The sequence below is a fragment of the Rana temporaria genome, chromosome 5, assembly GCF_905171775.1.
Source record: "Rana temporaria chromosome 5, aRanTem1.1, whole genome shotgun sequence".
Lineage (NCBI taxonomy): Eukaryota > Metazoa > Chordata > Amphibia > Anura > Ranidae > Rana > Rana temporaria.
In genome coordinates this window covers 418414478-418436959 of record NC_053493.1, presented here as the reverse complement: position 1 = coordinate 418436959, position 22482 = coordinate 418414478, and the positions used below count along the sequence as shown (strand labels likewise).

The 22482-nt window shown below is 55.3% G+C and overlaps 1 protein-coding gene across 5 annotated transcripts in view; it reads left to right on the top strand.

Moving 5' to 3' along the window:
- ALS2CL (ALS2 C-terminal like) overlaps window positions 1-22482 on the top strand; it is a 203337-nt gene that overhangs the window by 96361 nt on the left and 84494 nt on the right. For all 5 annotated transcript variants that reach the window (XM_040355211.1, XM_040355208.1, XM_040355206.1 and 2 more), the window contains one exon: window positions 5488-5596. In XM_040355211.1, coding sequence (XP_040211145.1) covers window positions 5488-5596 — 109 coding nt within the window. The remainder of the gene's footprint in view (window positions 1-5487; window positions 5597-22482) is intronic.

The following is a 22482-nucleotide window of genomic DNA, read 5'->3' as shown; positions in this document are numbered from 1 at the left end:
GGCCACTTGTCCAATCGGCATCCGTGCCTTCAAGGTCACTGGGGAGTCTGACACATTGCATACACTTACAGAGACTCTCCCACGGGCCCGCTGTAGAGCTCTGGTGGATATTATCTCAGGCACCAATTCCACTCCAGATCTCTTCATATTTCTGGGATCAGTTTCCAGGACCACATAGGGGCCTGGTTGTGACCAATTCAACTTGACTGAGGCCCGTAAACTAGTCATTTCTCCTGGCTGTAAGACCTTCTCTGCTCTTTCTAATCTCCAAAGCCGTCCCACTTCTGCAGGGGCCCTCTGTTCTTGAATAATCCGCTGGTAGATTGGCCGCAACATCGGGTGCATCTCCTCTGAAGTAGAACTCTCTTCCGTCACTAATGGAGTTATAAGGCGTCTCACCAAGTCAGTATTTGTTCCCACAATCATAGAACTTCGATTAGCTCCTGGTGGGCGGGGACATACAATGGCTAAGGCGTCACAGACCCCTGGTTGTCCAACAGTTGCCGAACTGAACTCCAGCTTCACTTGTAGACACCCATCATATGGAAGCTTCTGAGTCCCAATACCCCAGATTTCGAGATCCTCTAACTCCATCAGGGGTAGATGCTTCAAATGCTTCTGGTAGAAGTCCCGGTAAATCAGTGTTACTTGAGCACCTGAATCGAGGAGAGCCTTTGTGTAAACCCCTTCTACTTGAACTGGGATAATGGGTGAAGGGCCTATCAACTGGTCAGGGAACTTCTTCGGAGTAGTAGAAGGCATAGACCCAGTCGGCTGCACTCTAGCCCTCTTCCTCGCTTGTGGTGGTTGTTTTCTTCCCCCTTTCGGGTGTTTAGGTTGTGGGTGTGCCTTGCCTCCCTCTGACACAGGACCAGACGCCAGGGGAGGGGATCTTTTTGTCATAGCAGGTGAGGCTCTGGGTAAAGACTTGGGCCTCTTATTGGTATCCTGGGAATCAGAGCAGTCTTCAGTAGTTGGGCACCCAGTTTGCTCCCTCACTGGGGCCCTCTGTAGTTTCCCGCCGGTCGATAACTTCCTCTTGAATTCGATGGGCTCGGACAGATATTTCGGTAATGACCCACTCCTCCGCAATTATAGCAGATGTTTGACGGTTTCTTGATAGGCACCACCTGAGTAGTAGATTCAGGAACTGGTTCTGAAGTGACTTTTTCAAGGGGCGACTTGACACCTGCAGACAATAGGGTTAGCATTTGCATCAGCTGGGAAACTTGAGCCTTTAATTGCTCCACTTCTGAATTCCCATTCGACACATTGAGCGTTCGAACCTCAGCAGGAAATGAAAATCCTGAGCCCTTCTTTTTCTCCTCTAGGATAGCCTCTTCCTCCCTTACCATCTTAATGAGATCAGAGTATTGCAAAGAGGTACCCCCTTGTACGGTCTTCAACTGGATCCAGATGGGATCGGAACTCAGAGCGCCTCTCAGGATCTGTTTCATTCTAACTTGATCCATATCCCTGGCTTCTATTCCTTTCTTTAGTACAATCTGGTATAGCATTTTGTTTAGTCGTCGAATATACTCGGAAAGCTGCTCATTTTCCCGTTGAAACATGTGTTCAAATAGGAAGATTAGATCTGTAGCTTTCTCTGTGCGCCCAAACTCATCTTGTAGCATGCGAAGATAGTCATATGCTGTACAAGACTCCTGACTGAATTTCAAATTTCGGATGGCTTCTGCTGCAACGCCTTTCAGACTTTCAGTAATGCGTTGTTTCTTTTGAGCCTCTGGAACATCCCATTCTTCCAGTGCTTGCATAGCCTGTTCCATCCAGGTTTCATACTCTTCTTCTCCAGGAGGTACAGGCTGCACTCCAGAAAAAAATCTCAACTTCCTGTAGCCATAGTTCACAGATGGCGAGGACATTTTTCTAACGCTCTCTACCAGTTTTCCTATGTCCATGAAGAAGGAAGCTGGGGGGTAGTTAGTGGTTGGTACAGAAGTGGTAGTTACTTCCACTGTGTCTGACATGGCCTGGCTTGGTCCCTCCAGACAACTTGCTGAGGTGAGTAGAGGGAATAACCGTGCTTTAACTTCTCCGGCTAGCTGGATGCTATCACCCTGGAAGCAGGTTGGGACTCCTTTCTTCCATTCTAGTAGGGCATAGGTATGGGAGACTTTTTGATCTATTTTCGTGTCTATTACAAACACTTTCTGGTCAGGTGCTAGTGTAGTTACTGCTTGACGGATCTGTTCCTCTGTCCATTTGTCAGCAGGAATGTCCATTACTATACTCAGCCCTAATTGGCCATTTTGTTCTTTGCACCACTCTGCTGCGGTGTTTGGATCCATTGCTGGCTCGTTTGTGCGGTTATCACTTTGCGAGAGGTATCAGAAGAAATCCCGGACGAGCCCCCACGTGTAGCGCTCACCCCCGAAGGAGCCGCTGAATTATCGGGTCTTCTGTCTCACCTCTGTGACACACCACAAACAATGAATCCACAGCACACCAGCACACCTTGTGAAGTTTTATAACAGATTTAATGACTGTGGGATAGAGCAAAAGCCCTTAATGTCTCCCCACTCTAATATAATACAACTAATAACAGAATGAGATAATACGTTTAGATTGAATGCGATGAACAGTAATATATCTATATACTTAGCAGTATCGACCCCACCCTAAACTACTGGCCAGTAGTACTGTCCTAGGCTAGCCAACGTTGGGGCCCTGGATGTATGACAGATGTAGGAAATACACTTGTTGCAATGGCCAAAGGCCGCTCACCACTTCCAATGTCTCTTTGGGGAAGGAGGATGGTTGTCTGCGGAAGCGAGTGTCCCTCTTTCCTCAGACCGACGTCTGTGAAATGGATGCAGTCTTTTAAAGCCTCCGGCAGGACATCTCAGATCGTCTAGGGGCCGTCTGGGGAATCTGGCAATAACCTCCGTCAGCTGTACTCACTCAGTTGGGCAGGCTGGATTACTCCGGTGGCTGGATCGGCCCTGCGACCAGGCCTCAGTTCGATCGCTCAAAACACAGTCTCTCTCTGTTTCAGTAGACGAACATCAGTCTCTCCAAGAACTATTGCATCGAGCCTGTGTCTCAGTGGCAAACACACAGCTCTGACACAAGCTGTCTTAAATCACTCTGTGATGCAGATCTGTGTTCCCTGGTCACTGTTCCAGACTCCCTCTCCTCACTCTTCCTCCTGACTCCCCTCTCTCCTGGAACTTCCTGTCTCAAAGCCTCCTGGGAAAATGCAGTTATCCAGCCCCTTGCTGTAGAAATGTATCTCTATGTCTGTTCTGTACTGCAGCCTCCAAATATGTGCTCTCTGGCTCCACCTGCTGCAATATATATATATATATCTACATCCTCTTAAATGGCTGAAAATCACAACAGGGCTACACAAGGTTTTCAAAATGTCTTACAAATAAATATGTGAAAAGTGTGGGGGGGAGGGGGGACATTTGTATGGCGCCCCCCGGAGTCAATACTTTGTAGAACCCCCTTTCTCTACAAGTCTTTTTGGGGATGTCTCTACCAGCTTTGCACATCTAGAGAGGGACATTTCTGCCCATTCTTCTTCTTTGTAAAATATCTCAAGCTCTGTCAGATTGGATGGAGAGCGTCTGTGATCAGCGATTTTCAAGTCTTGCCACAGATTCTCAATGTGATTTAGGTCTGGACTGTGACTGGGCCATTCTAACACATGAATAGGCTTTGATCTAAACCAGTCCATTGTAGCTCTGGCTGTACTTTAGGGTCGTTGTCCTGCTGGAAGGTGAACCTCCCCCCGGTCTCAAGTCTTTTGCAGACTCTAACAGGTTTTCTTCTAAGATTGTCCTGTATTTGTCTCCATCCATCTTCCCATCAACTCCGACCAGCTTCCCTGTCCCGGCTGAAGAAAAGCATCCCCACCACATGATGCTGCCACCACCATGTTTCACAGTGGGGATGACGTTTTCAGGGTGATGTGCAGTGTTAGTTTTCACCACACATAGGCCCAGATTCTCGTAGATGGGAGTAATACAGCGGCGGCGTAACGTATCTCATTTACGTTACGCCGCCGCAAGTTTTACGGGCAAGTGCTTGATTCACAAAGCACTTGCCTGTAAAGTTGCGGCGGCGTAGCGTAAATCCTCCAGCGCAAGCCCGCCTAATTCAAATGATCCGGGTAGGGGGCGTGGATCATTTAAATTAGGCACGTTCCCGCGCCGATCGTACTGCGCATGCGCCGTCCCTAAAATTTCCCGACGTGCATTGCGCTAAATGACGTCGCAAGGACGTCATTGGTTTCGACGTTAACGTAGATGGCGTCCAGCGCCATTCACGGACGACTTACGCAAACAACGTAAATGTTTAAATTTCGACGCGGGAACAACGGCCATACTTAACATTGGTTGCCCCTCATATAGCAGGGGCAACTTTACGCGTCGCAAAAGATACGGAAACGTCGTAACTTCACTGTGTCGACCGCGCGTACGTTCGGGAATTTCGCGTAAATAGCTAATTTGCATAGACGACGGGGAAAACGACGTCGGCGACACCTAGCGGCGGAAAAAAAATTGCATTTAAGATCCGACAGCGTAAGAGCCTTATGCCTGTCGGATCTAATGGATGTCTATGCGTAACTGATTCTAAGAATCAGTCGCATCGATACGACGGCCCAGATTAGGACTTACGACGGCGTACATGGCGCTGCGCCGTCGTAAGCCCTTTGAGAATCTGTTTTGCTTTTAGGCCAAAAAGTAGAATTTTGGTGTCATGTGACCAGAGCCCCTTCTTCCACATGTTTGCTGTGTCCCCTCCCCCACATGTTTGCTGTGTCCCCTCCCCCACATGTTTGCTGTGTCCCCTCCCCCACCTGGCTTCTCACAAACTACAAACAGGACTTCTTATGTCTTTCTTTCTCCAATGTCTTCCTTCTTGTCACTCTTCCATAAAGGGCAGATTTGTGGAGAGACCACTAATAGTTGTCCTGTGGACAGATTCTCCCCCCTGAGCTGTGGATCTCTGCAGCTCCTCCAGAGTTACCATGGACCTCTTGGCTGCTTCTCTGATGAATGCTCTCCTTGCCCGGCCCGGTCAGTTTAGGTGGACCGGCCATGTCTTGGTAGGTTTGCAGTTGTGCCATACTCTTTCCATTTTCCGATGATGGAATGAACAGAAGCTCCGTGAGATCTTCAAAGCTTGGGAGATTTTATTTTTTTATAACCCAACCCTGCTTTATACTTCTCCACAGCTTTATCCCTGACCTGTCTGGTGTGTTCCTTGGGCCTTCATGATGCTGTTTGTTCACTAAGGTTCTCTAACAAACCTCTGAGGGCTTCACAGAACAGCTGTATTTATACTGAGATTACATGACACACAGGAGGAGTCTCTTTACTAATTAGGAGACTTCTGAAGGCGATTGGTTCCTCTAGATTTTAGTTATCAGAGTAAAGGGAAGGGGGCGCCATACAAATAAAAGGGAGTTTCTCTGTTTCCGATCCTCCGCTGAATTGAATGTCTTTGGATTTACAGAACATTTGCCTGACGGGCGCCGAGTCCCTGCTGAGAACCGAGCAGAACTTCCTGTCCACCTTGTCTCAGGTCAACACTCTGGTCCTGAACATTTTACTGCAGTCCACAGGTAAGACCCCAAGCTGGCCGAATCCCATAGAGATTCATTGATGTGCTGGAGCTACTGGTGAGAAAAACTGCTTGATAGATTTGTAGTGCCCTCTGTGGGGGACTGAGGTATGACAGGCCTGCTATGCTGGGACTTGTAGTGCCCTCTGTAGGGGGCTGAGGAATGACAGGCTGCTATGCTGGGACTTGTAGTGCCTTCTGTAAGGGACTGAGGAATGACAGCCCGCTATGCTGGGACTTGTAGTGCCCTCTGTAGGGGACTGAGGAATGACAGGCCGCTATGCTGGGACTTGTAGTGCCCTCTGTAGGGGACTGAGGAATGACAGCCCGCTATGCTGGGACTTGTAGTGCTCTCTGTAGGGGACTGAGGAATGACAGGCTGCTATGCTGGGACTTGTAGCGCCCTCTGTAGGGGACTGAGGAATGACAGCCCGCTATGCTGGGACTTGTAGCGCCCTCTGTAGGGGACTGAGATATGACAGGCTGCTATGCTGGGACTTGTAGTGCCCTCTGTAGGGGACTGAGGAATGACAGCCCGCTATGCTGGGACTTGTAGCGCTCTCTGTAGGGGACTGAGGAATGACAGCCCGCTATGCTGGGACTTGTAGTGCTGGGGGACTGAGGAATGACAGGCCGCTATGCTGGGACTTGTAGTGCTGGGGGACTGAGGAATGACAGGCCGCTATGCTGGGACTTGTAGTGCTGGGGGACTGAGGAATGACAGGCCGCTATGCTGGGACTTGTAGTGCCCTCTGTAGAGGACTGAGGAATGACAGGCCGCTATGCTGGGACTTGTAGCGCCCTCTGTGGGGGACTGAGGAATGACAACCCGCTATGCTGGGACTTGTAGTGCCCTCTGTAGGGGACTGAGGAATGACAGCCCGCTATGCTGTGACTTGTAGTGCCCTCTGTAGGGGACTGAGGAATGACAGCCCGCTATGCTGGGACTTGTAGTGCCCTCTGTAGGGGACTGAGGAATGACAGGCCGCTATGCTGGGACTTGTAGTGCTCTCTGTAGGGGACTGAGGAATGACAGGCTGCTATGCTGGGACTTGTAGTGCCCTCTGTAGGGGACTGAGGAATGACAGGCCGCTATGCTGGGACTTGTAGTGCCCTCTGTAGGGGACTGAGGAATGACAGCCCGCTATGCTGGGACTTGTAGCGCCCTCTGTAGGGGACTGAGGAATGACAGCCCGCTATGCTGGGACTTGTAGTGCCCTCTGTAGGGGACTGAGGAATGACAGCCCGCTATGCTGGGACTTGTAGTGCCCTCTGTAGGGGACTGAGGAATGACAGCCCGCTATGCTGGGACTTGTAGCACCCTCTATGGGGGACTGAGGAATGACAGCCCGCTATGCTGGGACTTGTAGTGCCCTCTGTAGGGGACTGAGGAATGATAGGCCGCTATGCTGGGACTTGTAGTGCCCTCTGTGGGGGACTGAGGAATGACAGGCTGCTATGCTGGGACTTGTAGTGCCCTCTGTAGGGGACTGAGGAATGACAGGCTGCTATGCTGGGACTTGTAGTGCCCTCTGTGGGGGACTGAGGAATGACAGGCCGCTATGCTGGGACTTGTAGCTCCCTCTATGGGGGACTGAGGAATGACAGGCCGCTATGCTGGGACTTGTAGTGCCCTCTGTAGAGGACTGAGGAATGACAGGCCGCTATGCTGGGACTTGTAGTGCCCTCTGTGGGGGACTGAGGAATGACAGCTCGCTATGCTGGGACTTGTAGTGCTCTCTGTAAGGGACTGAGGAATGACAGCCCGCTATGCTGGGACTTGTAGTGCTCTCTGTAAGGGACTGAGGAATGACAGGCCGCTATGCTGGGACTTGTAGTGCCCTCTGTAGGGGACTGAGGAATGACAGGCCGCTATGCTGGGACTTGTAGTGCCCTCTGTGGGGGACTGAGGAATGACAGGCCGCTATGCTGGGACTTGTAGCGCCCTCTGTAGGGGACTGAGGTATGACAGGCCGCTATGCTGGGACTTGTAGCACCCTCTGTAGGGGACTGAGGAATGACAGCCTGCTATGCTGGGACTTGTAGTGCCCTCTGTAGGGGACTGAGGAATGACAAGCTGCTATGCTGGGACTTGTAGTGCCCTCTGTACTGGACTGAGGAATGACAGGCCGCTATGCTGGGACTTGTAGTGCCCTCTGTAGGGGACTGAGGAATGACAGGCCGCTATGCTGGGACTTGTAGCGCCCTCTGTAGGGGACTGAGGAATGACAGGCCGCTATGCTGGGACTTGTAGCGCCCTCTGTAGGGGACTGAGGAATGACAGGCCGCTATGCTGGGACTTGTAGTGCCCTCTGTAGGGGACTGAGGAATGACAGGAAGCTATGCTGGGACTTGTAGCGCCCTCTGTAGGGGACTGAGGAATGACAGGCCGCTATGCTGGGACTTGTAGCGCCCTCTGTGGGGGACTGAGGAATGACAGGCCGCTATGCTGGGACTTGTAGTGCCCTCTGTAGGGGACTGAGGAATGACAGGCCGCTATGCTGGGACTTGTAGTGCCCTCTGTAGGGGACTGAGGAATGACAGGCCGCTATGCTGGGACTTGTAGCGCCCTCTGTAGGGGACTGAGGAATGACAGGCCGCTATGCTGGGACTTGTAGCGCCCTCTCTAGGGGACTGAGGAATGACAGGCCGCTATGCTGGGACTTGTAGTGCCCTCTGTAGGGGACTGAGAAATGACAGGCCGCTATGCTGGGACTTGTAGCGCCCTCTGTAGGGGACTGAGGAATGACAGGCCGCTATGCTGGGACTTGTAGTGCCCTCTGTAGGGGACTGAGGAATGACAGGCCGCTATGCTGGGACTTGTAGCGCCCTCTGTAGGGGACTGAGGTATGACAGGCCGCTATGCTGGGACTTGTAGTGCCCTCTGTAGGGGACTGAGGTATGACAGGCCGATATGATGGGACTTGTAGCGCCCTCTGTAGGGGACTGAGGAATGACAGGCCGCTATGCTGGGACTTGTAGCGCCCTCTGTGGGGGACTGGGGTATGACATGCCGCTATGCTGGGACTTGTAGCGCCCTCTGTAGGGGACTGAGGAATGACAGGCCGCTATGCTGGGACTTGTAGCGCCATCTGTAGGGGACTGAGGAATGACAGGCCGCTATGCTGGGACTTGTAGCGCCCTCTGTAGGGGACTGAGGTATGACAGGCCGATATGATGGGACTTGTAGCGCCCTCTGTAGGGGACTGAGGAATGACAGGCCGCTATGCTGGGACTTGTAGCGCCCTCTGTGGGGGACTGGGGTATGACAGACCGCTATGCTGGGACTTGTAGTGCCCTCTGTAGGGGACTGAGGAATGACAGGCCGCTATGCTGGGACTTGTAGCACCCTCTATGGGGGACTGAGGAATGACAGGCCGCTATGCTGGGACTTGTAGCGCCCTCTGTAGGGGACTGAGGAATGACAGCTGCTATGCTGGGACTTGTAGCGCCCTCTGTAGGGGACTGAGGAATGACAGGCCGCTATGCTGGGACTTGTAGCGCCCTCTGTGGGGGACTGAGGAATGACAGCCCGCTATGCTGGGACTTGTAGCGCCCTCTGTAGGGGACTGAGGAATGACAGCCCGCTATGCTGGGACTTGTAGCGCCCTCTGTGGGGGACTGGGGTATGACATGCCGCTATGCTGGGACTTGTAGTGCCCTCTGTAGGGGACTGAGGTATGACAGGCCGCTATGCTGGGACTTGTAGCGCCCTCTGTAGGGGACTGAGGAATGACAGGCCGCTATGCTGGGACTTGTAGCGCCCTCTGTAGGGGACTGAGGAATGACAGCCCGCTATGCTTAGACTTGTAGTGACCTCTGTAGGGGACTGAGGAATGACAGCCCGCTATGCCGGGACTTGTAGCGCCCTCTGTGGGGGACTGGGGTATGACATGCCGCTATGCTGGGACTTGTAGTGCCCTCTGTGGGGGACTGAGGAATGACAACCCGCTATGCTGGGACTTGTAGTGCCTTCTGTAGGGGACTGAGGAATGACAGCCCGCTATGCTGGGACTTGTAGCGCCCTCTGTAGGGGACTGAGGAATGACAGGCCGCTATGCTGGGACTTGTAGTGCCCTCTGTAGGGGACTGAGGAATGACAGGCCGCTATGCTGGGACTTGTAGTGCCCTCTGTGGGGGACTGAGGAATGACAGGCCGCTATGCTGGGACTTGTAGTGCCCTCTGTAGGGGACTGAGGAATGACAGGCCGCTATGCTGGGACTTGTAGCGCTCTCTGTAGGGGACTGAGGAATGACAGCCCGCTATGCTGGGACTTGTAGTGCTGGGGGACTGAGGAATGACAGGCCGCTATGCTGGGACTTGTAGTGCTGGGGGACTGAGGAATGACAGGCCGCTATGCTGGGACTTGTAGTGCCCTCTGTAGGGGACTGAGGAATGACAGCCCGCTATGCTGGGACTTGTAGTGCCCTCTGTAGGGGACTGAGGAATGACAGGCCGCTATGCTGGGACTTGTAGTGCTCTCTGTAGGGGACTGAGGAATGACAGGCTGCTATGCTGGGACTTGTAGTGCCCTCTGTAGGGGACTGAGGAATGACAGGCCGCTATGCTGGGACTTGTAGTGCCCTCTGTAGGGGACTGAGGAATGACAGCCCGCTATGCTGGGACTTGTAGTGCCCTCTGTAGGGGACTGAGGAATGACAGCCCGCTATGCTGGGACTTGTAGTGCCCTCTGTAGGGGACTGAGGAATGACAGCCCGCTATGCTGGGACTTGTAGCACCCTCTATGGGGGACTGAGGAATGACAGCCCGCTATGCTGGGACTTGTAGTGCCCTCTGTAGGGGACTGAGGAATGACAGGCCGCTATGCTGGGACTTGTAGTGCCCTCTGTAGGGGACTGAGGAATGACAGGCCGCTATGCTGGGACTTGTAGTGCCCTCTGTAGGGGACTGAGGAATGACAGGCCGCTATGCTGGGACTTGTAGTGCTCTCTGTAGGGGACTGAGGAATGACAGGCCGCTATGCTGGGACTTGTAGTGCCCTCTGTAGGGGACTGAGGAATGACAGGCCGCTATGCTGGGACTTGTAGCGCCCTCTGTAGGGGACTGAGGTATGACAGGCCGATATGATGGGACTTGTAGCGCCCTCTGTAGGGGACTGAGGAATGACAGGCCGCTATGCTGGGACTTGTAGCGCCCTCTGTGGGGGACTGGGGTATGACAGACCGCTATGCTGGGACTTGTAGTGCCCTCTGTAGGGGACTGAGGAATGACAGGCCGCTATGCTGGGACTTGTAGTGCTCTCTGTAGGGGACTGAGGTATGACAAGCCGCTATGCTGGGACTTGTAGCACCCTCTATGGGGGACTGAGGAATGACAGGCCGCTATGCTGGGACTTGTAGTGCCCTCTGTAGGGGACTGAGGAATGACAGGCCGCTATGCTGGGACTTGTAGTGCCCTCTGTAGGGGACTGAGGAATGACAGCCCGCTATGCTGGGACTTGTAGTGCCCTCTGTAGGGGACTGAGGAATGACAGGCTGCTATGCTGGGACTTGTAGTGCCCTCTGTAGGGGACTGAGGAATGACAGGCCGCTATGCTGGGACTTGTAGCGCCCTCTGTAGGGGACTGAGGAATGACAGGCCGCTATGCTGGGACTTGTAGTGCTCTCTGTAGGGGACTGAGGAATGACAGGCCGCTATGCTGGGACTTGTAGTGCCCTCTGTGGGGGACTGAGGAATGACAGGCCGCTATGCTGGGACTTGTAGCGCCCTCTGTAGGGGACTGAGGAATGACAGGCCGCTATGCTGGGACTTGTAGTGCCCTCTGTAGGGGACTGAGGAATGACAGGCCGCTATGCTGGGACTTGTAGTGCCCTCTGTAGGGGACTGAGGAATGACAGCCCGCTATGCTGTGACTTGTAGTGCCCTCTGTAGGGGACTGAGGAATGATAGGCCGCTATGCTGGGACTTGTAGCGCCCTCTGTAGGGGACTGAGGAATGACAGGCCGCTATGCTGGGACTTGTAATGCCCTCTGTAGGGGACTGAGGAATGACAGGCCGCTATGCTGGGACTTGTAGTGCCCTCTGTAGGGGACTGAGGAATGACAGGAAGCTATGCTGGGACTTGTAGCGCCCTCTGTAGGGGACTGAGGAATGACAGCCCGCTATGCTGGGACTTGTAGCGCCCTCTGTGGGGGACTGAGGAATGACAGCCCGCTATGCTGGGACTTGTAGTGCCTTCTGTAGGGGACTGAGGAATGACAGGCCGCTATGCTGGGACTTGTAGTGCCCTCTGTGGGGGACTGAGGAATGACATGCCGCTATGCTGGGACTTGTAGTGCCCTCTGTAGGGGACTGAGGTATGACAACCCGCTATGCTGGAACTTGTAGTGCCTTCTGTAGGGGACTGAGGAATGACAGGCCGCTATGCTGGGACTTGTAGTGCCCTCTGTGGGGGACTGAGGAATGACAGGCTGCTATGCTGGGACTTGTAGTGCCCTCTGTAGGGGACTGAGGAATGACAGGCCGCTATGCTGGGACTTGTAGCGCTCTCTGTAGGGGACTGAGGAATGACAGGCCGCTATGCTGGGACTTGTAGTGCCCTCTGTAGGGGACTGAGGAATGACAGCCCGCTATGCTGGGACTTGTAGTGCTGGGGGACTGAGGAATGACAGGCCGCTATGCTGGGACTTGTAGTGCTGGGGGACTGAGGAATGACAGGCCGCTATGCTGGGACTTGTAGTGCCCTCTGTAGGGGACTGAGGAATGACAGCCCGCTATGCTGGGACTTGTAGTGCCCTCTGTAGGGGACTGAGGAATGACAGGCCGCTATGCTGGGACTTGTAGTGCTCTCTGTAGGGGACTGAGGAATGACAGGCCGCTATGCTGGGACTTGTAGTGCCCTCTGTAGGGGACTGAGGAATGACAGCCCGCTATGCTTAGACTTGTAGTGACCTCTGTAGGGGACTGAGGAATGACAGCCCGCTATGCTTAGACTTGTAGTGACCTCTGTAGGGGACTGAGGAATGACAGCCCGCTATGCTGGGACTTGTAGCGCCCTCTTTGGGGGACTGGGGTATGACATGCCGCTATGCTGGGACTTGTAGTGCCCTCTGTGGGGGACTGAGGAATGACAACCCGCTATGCTGGGACTTGTAGTGCCTTCTGTAGGGGACTGAGGAATGACAGGCCGCTATGCTGGGACTTGTAGTGCCCTCTGTGGGGGACTGAGGAATGACAGGCCGCTATGCTGGGACTTGTAGTGCCCTCTGTAGGGGACTGAGGAATGACAGCCCGCTATGCTGGGACTTGTAGCACCCTCTATGGGGGACTGAGGAATGACAGCCCGCTATGCTGGGACTTGTAGTGCCCTCTGTAGGGGACTGAGGAATGACAGGCCGCTATGCTGGGACTTGTAGTGCCCTCTGTGGGGGACTGAGGAATGACAGGCTGCTATGCTGGGACTTGTAGTGCCCTCTGTAGGGGACTGAGGAATGACAGGCTGCTATGCTGGGACTTGTAGTGCCCTCTGTGGGGGACTGAGGAATGACAGGCCGCTATGCTGGGACTTGTAGTGCCCTCTGTAGGGGACTGAGGAATGACAGGCCGCTATGCTGGGACTTGTAGCGCTCTCTGTAGGGGACTGAGGAATGACAGCCCGCTATGCTGGGACTTGTAGTGCTGGGGGACTGAGGAATGACAGGCCGCTATGCTGGGACTTGTAGTGCTGGGGGACTGAGGAATGACAGGCCGCTATGCTGGGACTTGTAGTGCCCTCTGTAGGGGACTGAGGAATGACAGCCCGCTATGCTGGGACTTGTAGTGCCCTCTGTAGGGGACTGAGGAATGACAGCCCGCTATGCTGGGACTTGTAGTGCTCTCTGTAGGGGACTGAGGAATGACAGCCCGCTATGCTGGGACTTGTAGCACCCTCTATGGGGGACTGAGGAATGACAGCCCGCTATGCTGGGACTTGTAGTGCCCTCTGTGGGGGACTGAGGAATGACAGGCTGCTATGCTGGGACTTGTAGTGCCCTCTGTAGGGGACTGAGGAATGACAGGCCGCTATGCTGGGACTTGTAGTGCCCTCTGTAGGGGACTGAGGAATGACAGCCCGCTATGCTGGGACTTGTAGCGCCCTCTGTAGGGGACTGAGGAATGACAGCCCGCTATGCTGGGACTTGTAGTGCCCTCTGTAGGGGACTGAGGAATGACAGCCCGCTATGCTGGGACTTGTAGCGCTCTCTGTAGGGGACTGAGGTATGATAGCGCGCTATGCTGGGACTTGTAGTGCCCTCTGTAGGGGACTGAGGAATGACAGGCCGCTATGCTGGGACTTGTAGCGCCCTCTGTAGGGGACTGAGGAATGACAGGCCGCTATGCTGGGACTTGTAGTGCCCTCTGTAGGGGACTGAGGAATGACAGCCCGCTATGCTGGGACTTGTAGTGCCCTCTGTAGGGGACTGAGGAATGACAGGCCGCTATGCTGGGACTTGTAGTGCCCTCTGTGGGGGACTGAGGAATGACAGGCCGCTATGCTGGGACTTGTAGTGCCCTCTGTGGGGGACTGAGGAATGACAGGCCGCTATGCTGGGACTTGTAGCGCCCTCTGTAGGGGACTGAGGTATGACAGGCCGCTATGCTGGGACTTGTAGTGCCCTCTGTAGGGGACTGAGGAATGACAGGCCGCTATGCTGGGACTTGTAGTGCCCTCTGTAGGGGACTGAGGAATGACAGGCCGCTATGCTGGGACTTGTAGCGCCCTCTGTAGGGGACTGAGGAATGACAGCCCGCTATGCTGGGACTTGTAGTGCCCTCTGTAGGGGGACTGAGGAATGACAGGCCGCTATGCTGGGACTTGTAGTGCCCTCTGTAGGGGGACTGAGGAATGACAGCCCGCTATGCTGGGACTTGTAGTGCCCTCTGTAGGGGACTGAGGAATGACAGGCCGCTATGCTGGGACTTGTAGTGCCCTCTGTAGGGGACTGAGGAATGACAGCCCGCTATGCTGGGACTTGTAGTGCCCTCTGTAGGGGACTGAGGTATGATAGCGCGCTATGCTGGGACTTGTAGTGCCCTCTGTAGGGGACTGAGGAATGACAGGCCGCTATGCTGGGACTTGTAGTGCCCTCTGTAGGGGACTGAGGAATGACAGGCCGCTATGCTGGGACTTGTAGCGCCCTCTGTAGGGGACTGAGGAATGACAGCCCGCTATGCTGGGACTTGTAGCGCCCTCTGTAGGGGACTAAGGAATGACAGGCCGCTATGTTGGGACTTGTAGTGCTCTCTGTAGGGGACTGAGGAATGACAAGCCGCTATGCTGGGACTTGTAGTGCCCTCTGTGGGGGACTGAGGAATGACAGGCCGCTATGCTGGGACTTGTAGTGCCCTCTGTAGGGGACTGAGGAATGACAGGCCGCTATGCTGGGACTTGTAGTGCCCTCTGTAGGGGACTGAGGAATGACAGGCCGCTATGCTGGGACTTGTAGTGCCCTCTGTAGAGGACTGAGGAATGACAGGCCGCTATGCTGGGACTTGTAGTGCCCTCTGTAGGGGACTGAGGAATGACAGGCCGCTATGCTGGGACTTGTAGTGCCCTCTGTAGGGGACTGAGGAATGACAGGCCGCTATGCTGGGACTTGTAGTGCCCTCTGTAGGGGACTGAGGAATGACAGGCCGCTATGCTGGGACTTGTAGTGCCCTCTGTAGGGGACTGAGGAATGACAGGCCGCTATGCTGGGACTTGTAGTGCCCTCTGTAGGGGACTGAGGAATGACAGCCCGCTATGCTGGGACTTGTAGTGCCCTCTGTAGGGGACTGAGGAATGACAGCCCGCTATGCTGGGACTTGTAGTGCCCTCTGTAGGGGACTGAGGAATGACAGGCCGCTATGCTGGGACTTGTAGCGCCCTCTGTAGGGGACTGAGGAATGACAGGCCGCTATGCTGGGACTTGTAGCGCCCTCTGTAGGGGACTGAGAAATGACAGGCCGCTATGCTGGGACTTGTAGCGCCCTCTGTAGGGGACTGAGGAATGACAGCCCGCTATGCTGGGACTTGTAGTGCCCTCTGTAGGGGACTGAGGAATGACAGGCCGCTATGCTGGGACTTGTAGCGCCCTCTGTAGGGGACTGAGGAATGACAGGCCGCTATGCTGGGACTTGTAGCGCCCTCTGTAGGGGACTGAGGTATGACAGGCCGATATGATGGGACTTGTAGCGCCCTCTGTAGGGGACTGAGGAATGACAGGCCGCTATGCTGGGACTTGTAGCGCCCTCTGTAGGGGACTGAGGAATGACAGGCTGCTATGCTGGGACTTGTAGTGCCCTCTGTAGGGGACTGAGGAATGACAGGCCGCTATGCTGGGACTTGTAGCACCCTCTATGGGGGACTGAGGAATGACAGGCCGCTATGCTGGGACTTGTAGTGCCCTCTGTAGGGGACTGAGGAATGACAGGCCGCTATGCTGGGACTTGTAGTGCCCTCTGTAGGGGACTGAGGAATGACAGCCCGCTATGCTGGGACTTGTAGTGCCCTCTGTAGGGGACTGAGGAATGACAGGCCGCTATGCTGGGACTTGTAGCGCCCTCTGTAGGGGACTGAGGAATGACAGCCCGCTATGCTGTGACTTGTAGTGCCCTCTGTAGGGGACTGAGGAATGATAGGCCGCTATGCTGGGACTTGTAGCGCCCTCTGTAGGGGACTGAGGAATGACAGGCTGCTATGCTGGGACTTGTAGTGCCCTCTGTAGGGGACTGAGGAATGACAGGCTGCTATGCTGGGACTTGTAGCGCCCTCTGTGGGGGACTGAGGAATGACAGGCCGCTATGCTGGGACTTGTAGTGCCCTCTGTGGGGGACTGAGGAATGACAGGCCGCTATGCTGGGACTTGTAGTGCCCTCTGTAGGGGACTGAGGAATGACAGGCCGCTATGCTGGGACTTGTAGTGCCCTCTGTAGGGGACTGAGGAATGACAGGCCGCTATGCTGGGACTTGTAGTGCCCTCTGTGGGGGACTGAGGAATGACAGGCCGCTATGCTGGGACTTGTAGTGCCCTCTGTAGGGGGACTGAGGAATGACAGCCCGCTATGCTGGGACTAGTAGCGCCCTCTGTAGGGGACTGAGGAATGACAGGCCACTATGCTGGGACTTGTAGTGCCCTCTGTAGGGGGCTGAGGAATGATAAGCCGCTATGCTGGGACTTGTAGCGCCCTCTGTGGGGGACTGAGGAATGACAGCCCGCTATGCTGGGACTTGTAGCGCTCTCTGTAGGGGACTGAGGAATGACAGGCCGCTATGCTGGGACTTGTAGTGCCCTCTGTAGGGGACTGAGGAATGACAGCCCGCTATGCTGGGACTTGTAGTGCCCTCTGTAGGGGACTGAGGAATGACAGCCCGCTATGCTGGGACTTGTAGTGCCCTCTGTAGGGGACTGAGGTATGACAAGCCGCTATGCTGGGACTTGTAGTGCCCTCTGTAGGGGACTGAGGAATGACATCCCGCTATGCTGGGACTTGTAGTGCCCTCTGTAGGGGACTGAGGTATGACAAGCCGCTATGCTGGGACTTGTAGTGCTCTCTGTAGGGGACTGAGGTATGACAAGCCGCTATGCTGGGACTTGTAGCGCCCTCTGTAGGGGACTGAGGAATGACAGGCCGCTATGCTGAGACTTGTAGTGCCCTCTGTAGAGGACTGAGGAATGACAGGCCGCTATGCTGAGACTTGTAGTGCCCTCTGTAGGGGACTGAGGAATGACAGGCCGCTATGCTGAGACTTGTAGTGCCCTCTGTAGAGGACTGAGGAATGACAGGCCGCTATGCTGGGACTTGTAGTGCCCTCTGTAGGGACTGAGGTATGACAGGCCGATATGATGGGACTTGTAGCGCCCTCTGTAGGGGACTGAGGAATGACAGGCCGCTATGCTGGGACTTGTAGCGCCCTCTGTGGGGGACTGGGGTATGACAGACCGCTATGCTGGGACTTGTAGTGCCCTCTGTAGGGGACTGAGGAATGACAGGCCGCTATGCTGGGACTTGTAGCACCCTCTATGGGGGACTGAGGAATGACAGGCCGCTATGCTGGGACTTGTAGTGCCCTCTGTAGGGGACTGAGGAATGACAGGCCGCTATGCTGGGACTTGTAGTGCCCTCTGTAGGGGACTGAGGAATGACAGGCCGCAATGCTGTGACTTGTAGTGCCCTCTGTGGGGGACTGAGGAATGACAGGCCGCTATGCTGGGACTTGTAGTGCCCTCTGTAGGGGACTGAGGAATGATAGGCCGCTATGCTGGGACTTGTAGCGCCCTCTGTAGGGGACTGAGGAATGACAGGCCGCTATGCTGGGACTTGTAGTGCCCTCTGTAGGGGACTGAGGAATGACAGGCCGCTATGCTGGGACTTGTAGTGCCCTCTGTAGGGGACTGAGGAATGACAGGCCGCTATGCTGGGACTTGTAGTGCCCTCTGTAGGGGACTGAGGAATGACAGGCTGCTATGCTGGGACTTGTAGTGCCCTCTGTAGGGGACTGAGGAATGACAGGAAGCTATGCGGGGACTTGTAGCGCCCTCTGTAGGGGACTGAGGAATGACAGGCCGCTATGCTGGGACTTGTAGTGCCCTCTGTGGGGGACTGAGGAATGACAGCCCGCTATGCTGGGACTTGTAGCGCCCTCTGTAGGGGACTGAGGAATGACAGCCCGCTATGCTGGGACTTGTAGCGCCCTCTGTGGGGGACTGGGGTATGACATGCCGCTATGCTGGGACTTGTAGTGCCCTCTGTAGGGGACTGAGGAATGACATGCCGCTATGCTGGGACTTGTAGCGCCCTCTGTAGGGGACTGAGGAATGACAGGCCGCTATGCTGGGACTTGTAGCGCCCTCTGTAGGAGACTGAGGAATGACAGCCCGCTATGCTGGGACTTGTAGCGCCCTCTGTAGGAGACTGAGGAATGACAGGCCGCTATGCTGGGACTTGTAGTGCTCTCTGTGGGGGACTGAGGAATGACAGGCCGCTATGCTGGGACTTGTAGTGCTCTCTGTAGGGGACTGAGGAATGACAGGCCGCTATGCTGGGACTTGTAGTGCCCTCTGTAGGGGACTGAGGAATGACAGCCTGCTATGCTGGGACTTGTAGTGCCCTCTGTAGGGGGCTGAGGAATGACAGGCCGCTATGCTGGGACTTGTAGCGCCCTCTATAGGGGACTGAGGAATGACAGGCCGCTATGCTGGGACTTGTAGTGCCCTCTGTAGGGGGCTGAGGAATGATAAGCTGCTATGCTGGGACTTGTAGCGCCCTCTGTGGGGGACTGAGGAATGACAGCCCGCTATGCTGGGACTTGTAGCGCCCTCTGTGGGGGACTGAGGAATGACAGGCCGCTATGCTGGGACTTGTAGTGCCCTCTGTAGGGGACTGAGGAATGACAGCCCGCTATGCTGGGACTTGTAGTGCCCTCTGTGGGGGACTGGGGTATGACATGCCGCTATGCTGGGACTTGTAGTGCCCTCTGTAGGGGACTGAGGAATGACAACCCGCTATGCTGGGACTTGTAGTGCCTTCTGTAGGGGACTGAGGAATGACAGGCCGCTATGCTGGGACTTGTAGTGCCCTCTGTGGGGGACTGAGGAATGACAGGCCGCTATGCTGGGACTTGTAGTGCCCTCTGTAGGGGACTGAGGAATGACAGGCCGCTATGCTGGGACTTGTAGTGCCTTCTGTAGGGGACTGAGGAATGACAGGCCGCTATGCTGGGACTTGTAGTGCCCTCTGTGGGGGACTGAGGAATGACAGGCCGCTATGCTGGGACTTGTAGTGCCCTCTGTGGGGGACTGAGGAATGACAGGCCGCTATGCTGGGACTTGTAGTGCCCTCTGTAGGGGACTGAGGAATGACAGGAAGCTATGCTGGGACTTGTAGCGCCCTCTGTAGGGGACTGAGGAATGACAGGCCGCTATGCTGGGACTTGTAGCGCCCTCTGTGGGGGACTGAGGAATGACAGCCCGCTATGCTGGGACTAGTAGCGCCCTCTGTAGGGGACTGAGGAATGACAGGCCACTATGCTGGGACTTGTAGTGCCCTCTGTAGGGGGCTGAGGAATGATAAGCTGCTATGCTGGGACTTGTAGCGCCCTCTGTGGGGGACTGAGGAATGACAGGCCGCTATGCTGGGACTTGTAGCGCTCTCTGTAGGGGACTGAGGAATGACAGCCCGCTATGCTGGGACTTGTAGTGCCCTCTGTAGGGGACTGAGGAATGACAGGCCGCTATGCTGGGACTTGTAGTGCCCTCTGTAGGGGACTGAGGAATGACAGGCCGCTATGCTGGGACTTGTAGTGCCCTCTGTAGGGGACTGAGGAATGACAGGCCGCTATGCTGGGACTTGTAGCGCCCTCTGTAGGGGGACTGAGGAATGACAGCCCGCTATGCTGGGACTTGTAGCGCCCTCTGTAGGGGACTGAGGTATGACAGGCCGCTATGCTGGGACTTGTAGTGCCTTCTGTAGGGGACTGAGGAATGACAGGCCGCTATGCTGGGACTTGTAGTGCCCTCTGTAGGGGACTGAGGAATGACAGGCCGCTATGCTGGGACTTGTAGTGCTCTCTGTGGGGGACTGAGGAATGACAGGCCGCTATGCTGGGACTTGTAGTGCCCTCTGTAGGGGACTGAGGAATGACAGGCTGCTATGCTGGGACTTGTAGTGCCCTCTGTAGGGGACTGAGGAATGACAGGCCGCTATGCTGGGACTTGTAGTGCCCTCTGTGGGGGACTGAGGAATGACAGGCCGCTATGCTGGGACTTGTAGTGCCCTCTGTGGGGGACTGAGGAATGACAGGCCGCTATGCTGGGACTTGTAGCTCCCTCTATGGGGGACTGAGGAATGACAGGCCGCTATGCTGGGACTTGTAGTGCCCTCTGTAGAGGACTGAGGAATGACAGGCCGCTATGCTGGGACTTGTAGTGCCCTCTGTGGGGGACTGAGGAATGACAGGCTGCTATGCTGGGACTTGTAGTGCCCTCTGTAGGGGACTGAGGAATGACAGCCCGCTATGCTGGGACTTGTAGCGCCCTCTGTGGGGGACTGAGGAATGACAAGCCGCTATGCTGGGACTTGTAGTGCTCTCTGTAAGGGACTGAGGAATGACAGGCCGCTATGCTGGGACTTGTAGTGCCCTCTGTGGGGGACTGAGGAATGACAGGCCGCTATGCTGGGACTTGTAGCGCCCTCTGTAGGGGACTGAGGTATGACAGGCCGCTATGCTGGGACTTGTAGCGCCCTCTGTAGGGGACTGAGGAATGACAGCCTGCTATGCTGGGACTTGTAGTGCCCTCTGTAGGGGACTGAGGAATGACAAGCTGCTATGCTGGGACTTGTAGTGCCCTCTGTACTGGACTGAGGAATGACAGGCCGCTATGCTGGGACTTGTAGTGCCCTCTGTAGGGGACTGAGGAATGACAGCCCGCTATGCTGGGACTTGTAGCGCCCTCTGTAGGGGACTGAGGAATGACAGGCCGCTATGCTGGGACTTGTAGCGCCCTCTGTGGGGGACTGAGGAATGACAGGCCGCTATGCTGGGACTTGTAGTGCCCTCTGTAGTGGACTGAGGAATGACAGGCCGCTATGCTGGGACTTGCAGTGCCCTCTGTAGGGGACTGAGGAATGACAGGCCGCTATGCTGGGACTTGTAGCGCCCTCTGTAGGGGACTGAGGAATGACAGGCCGCTATGCTGGGACTTGTAGCGCCCTCTGTAGGGGACTGAGAAATGACAGGCCGCTATGCTGGGACTTGTAGCGCCCTCTGTAGGGGACTGAGGAATGACAGGCCGCTATGCTGGGACTTGTAGCGCCCTCTGTAGGGGACTGAGGAATGACAGCCCGCTATGCTGGGACTTGTAGTGCCCTCTGTAGGGGACTGAGGTATGACAGGCCGCTATGCTGGGACTTGTAGCGCCCTCTGTAGGGGACTGAGGAATGACAGCCTGCTATGCTGGGACTTGTAGTGCCCTCTGTAGGGGACTGAGGAATGACAAGCTGCTATGCTGGGACTTGTAGTGCCCTCTGTACTGGACTGAGGAATGACAGGCCGCTATGCTGGGACTTGTAGTGCCCTCTGTAGGGGACTGAGGAATGACAGCCCGCTATGCTGGGACTTGTAGCGCCCTCTGTAGGGGACTGAGGAATGACAGGAAGCTATGCTGGGACTTGTAGCGCCCTCTGTAGGGGACTGAGGAATGACAGCCCACTATGCTGGGACTTGTAGTGCCCTCTGTAGGGGACTGAGGAATGACAGGCCGCTATGCTGGGACTTGTAGCGCCCTCTGTGGGGGACTGAGGAATGACAGGCCGCTATGCTGGGACTTGTAGTGCCCTCTGTAGTGGACTGAGGAATGACAGGCCGCTATGCTGGGACTTGCAGTGCCCTCTGTAGGGGACTGAGGAATGACAGGCCGCTATGCTGGGACTTGTAGCGCCCTCTGTAGGGGACTGAGGAATGACAGGCCGCTATGCTGGGACTTGTAGCGCCCTCTGTAGGGGACTGAGAAATGACAGGCCGCTATGCTGGGACTTGTAGCGCCCTCTGTAGGGGACTGAGGAATGACAGGCCGCTATGCTGGGACTTGTAGCGCCCTCTGTAGGGGACTGAGGTATGACAGGCCGATATGATGGGACTTGTAGCGCCCTCTGTAGGGGACTGAGGAATGACAGGCCGCTATGCTGGGACTTGTAGCGCCCTCTGTAGGGGACTGAGGAATGACAGGCTGCTATGCTGGGACTTGTAGTGCCCTCTGTAGGGGACTGAGGAATGACAGGCCGCTATGCTGGGACTTGTAGCACCCTCTATGGGGGACTGAGGAATGACAGGCCGCTATGCTGGGACTTGTAGTGCCCTCTGTAGGGGACTGAGGAATGACAGGCCGCTATGCTGGGACTTGTAGTGC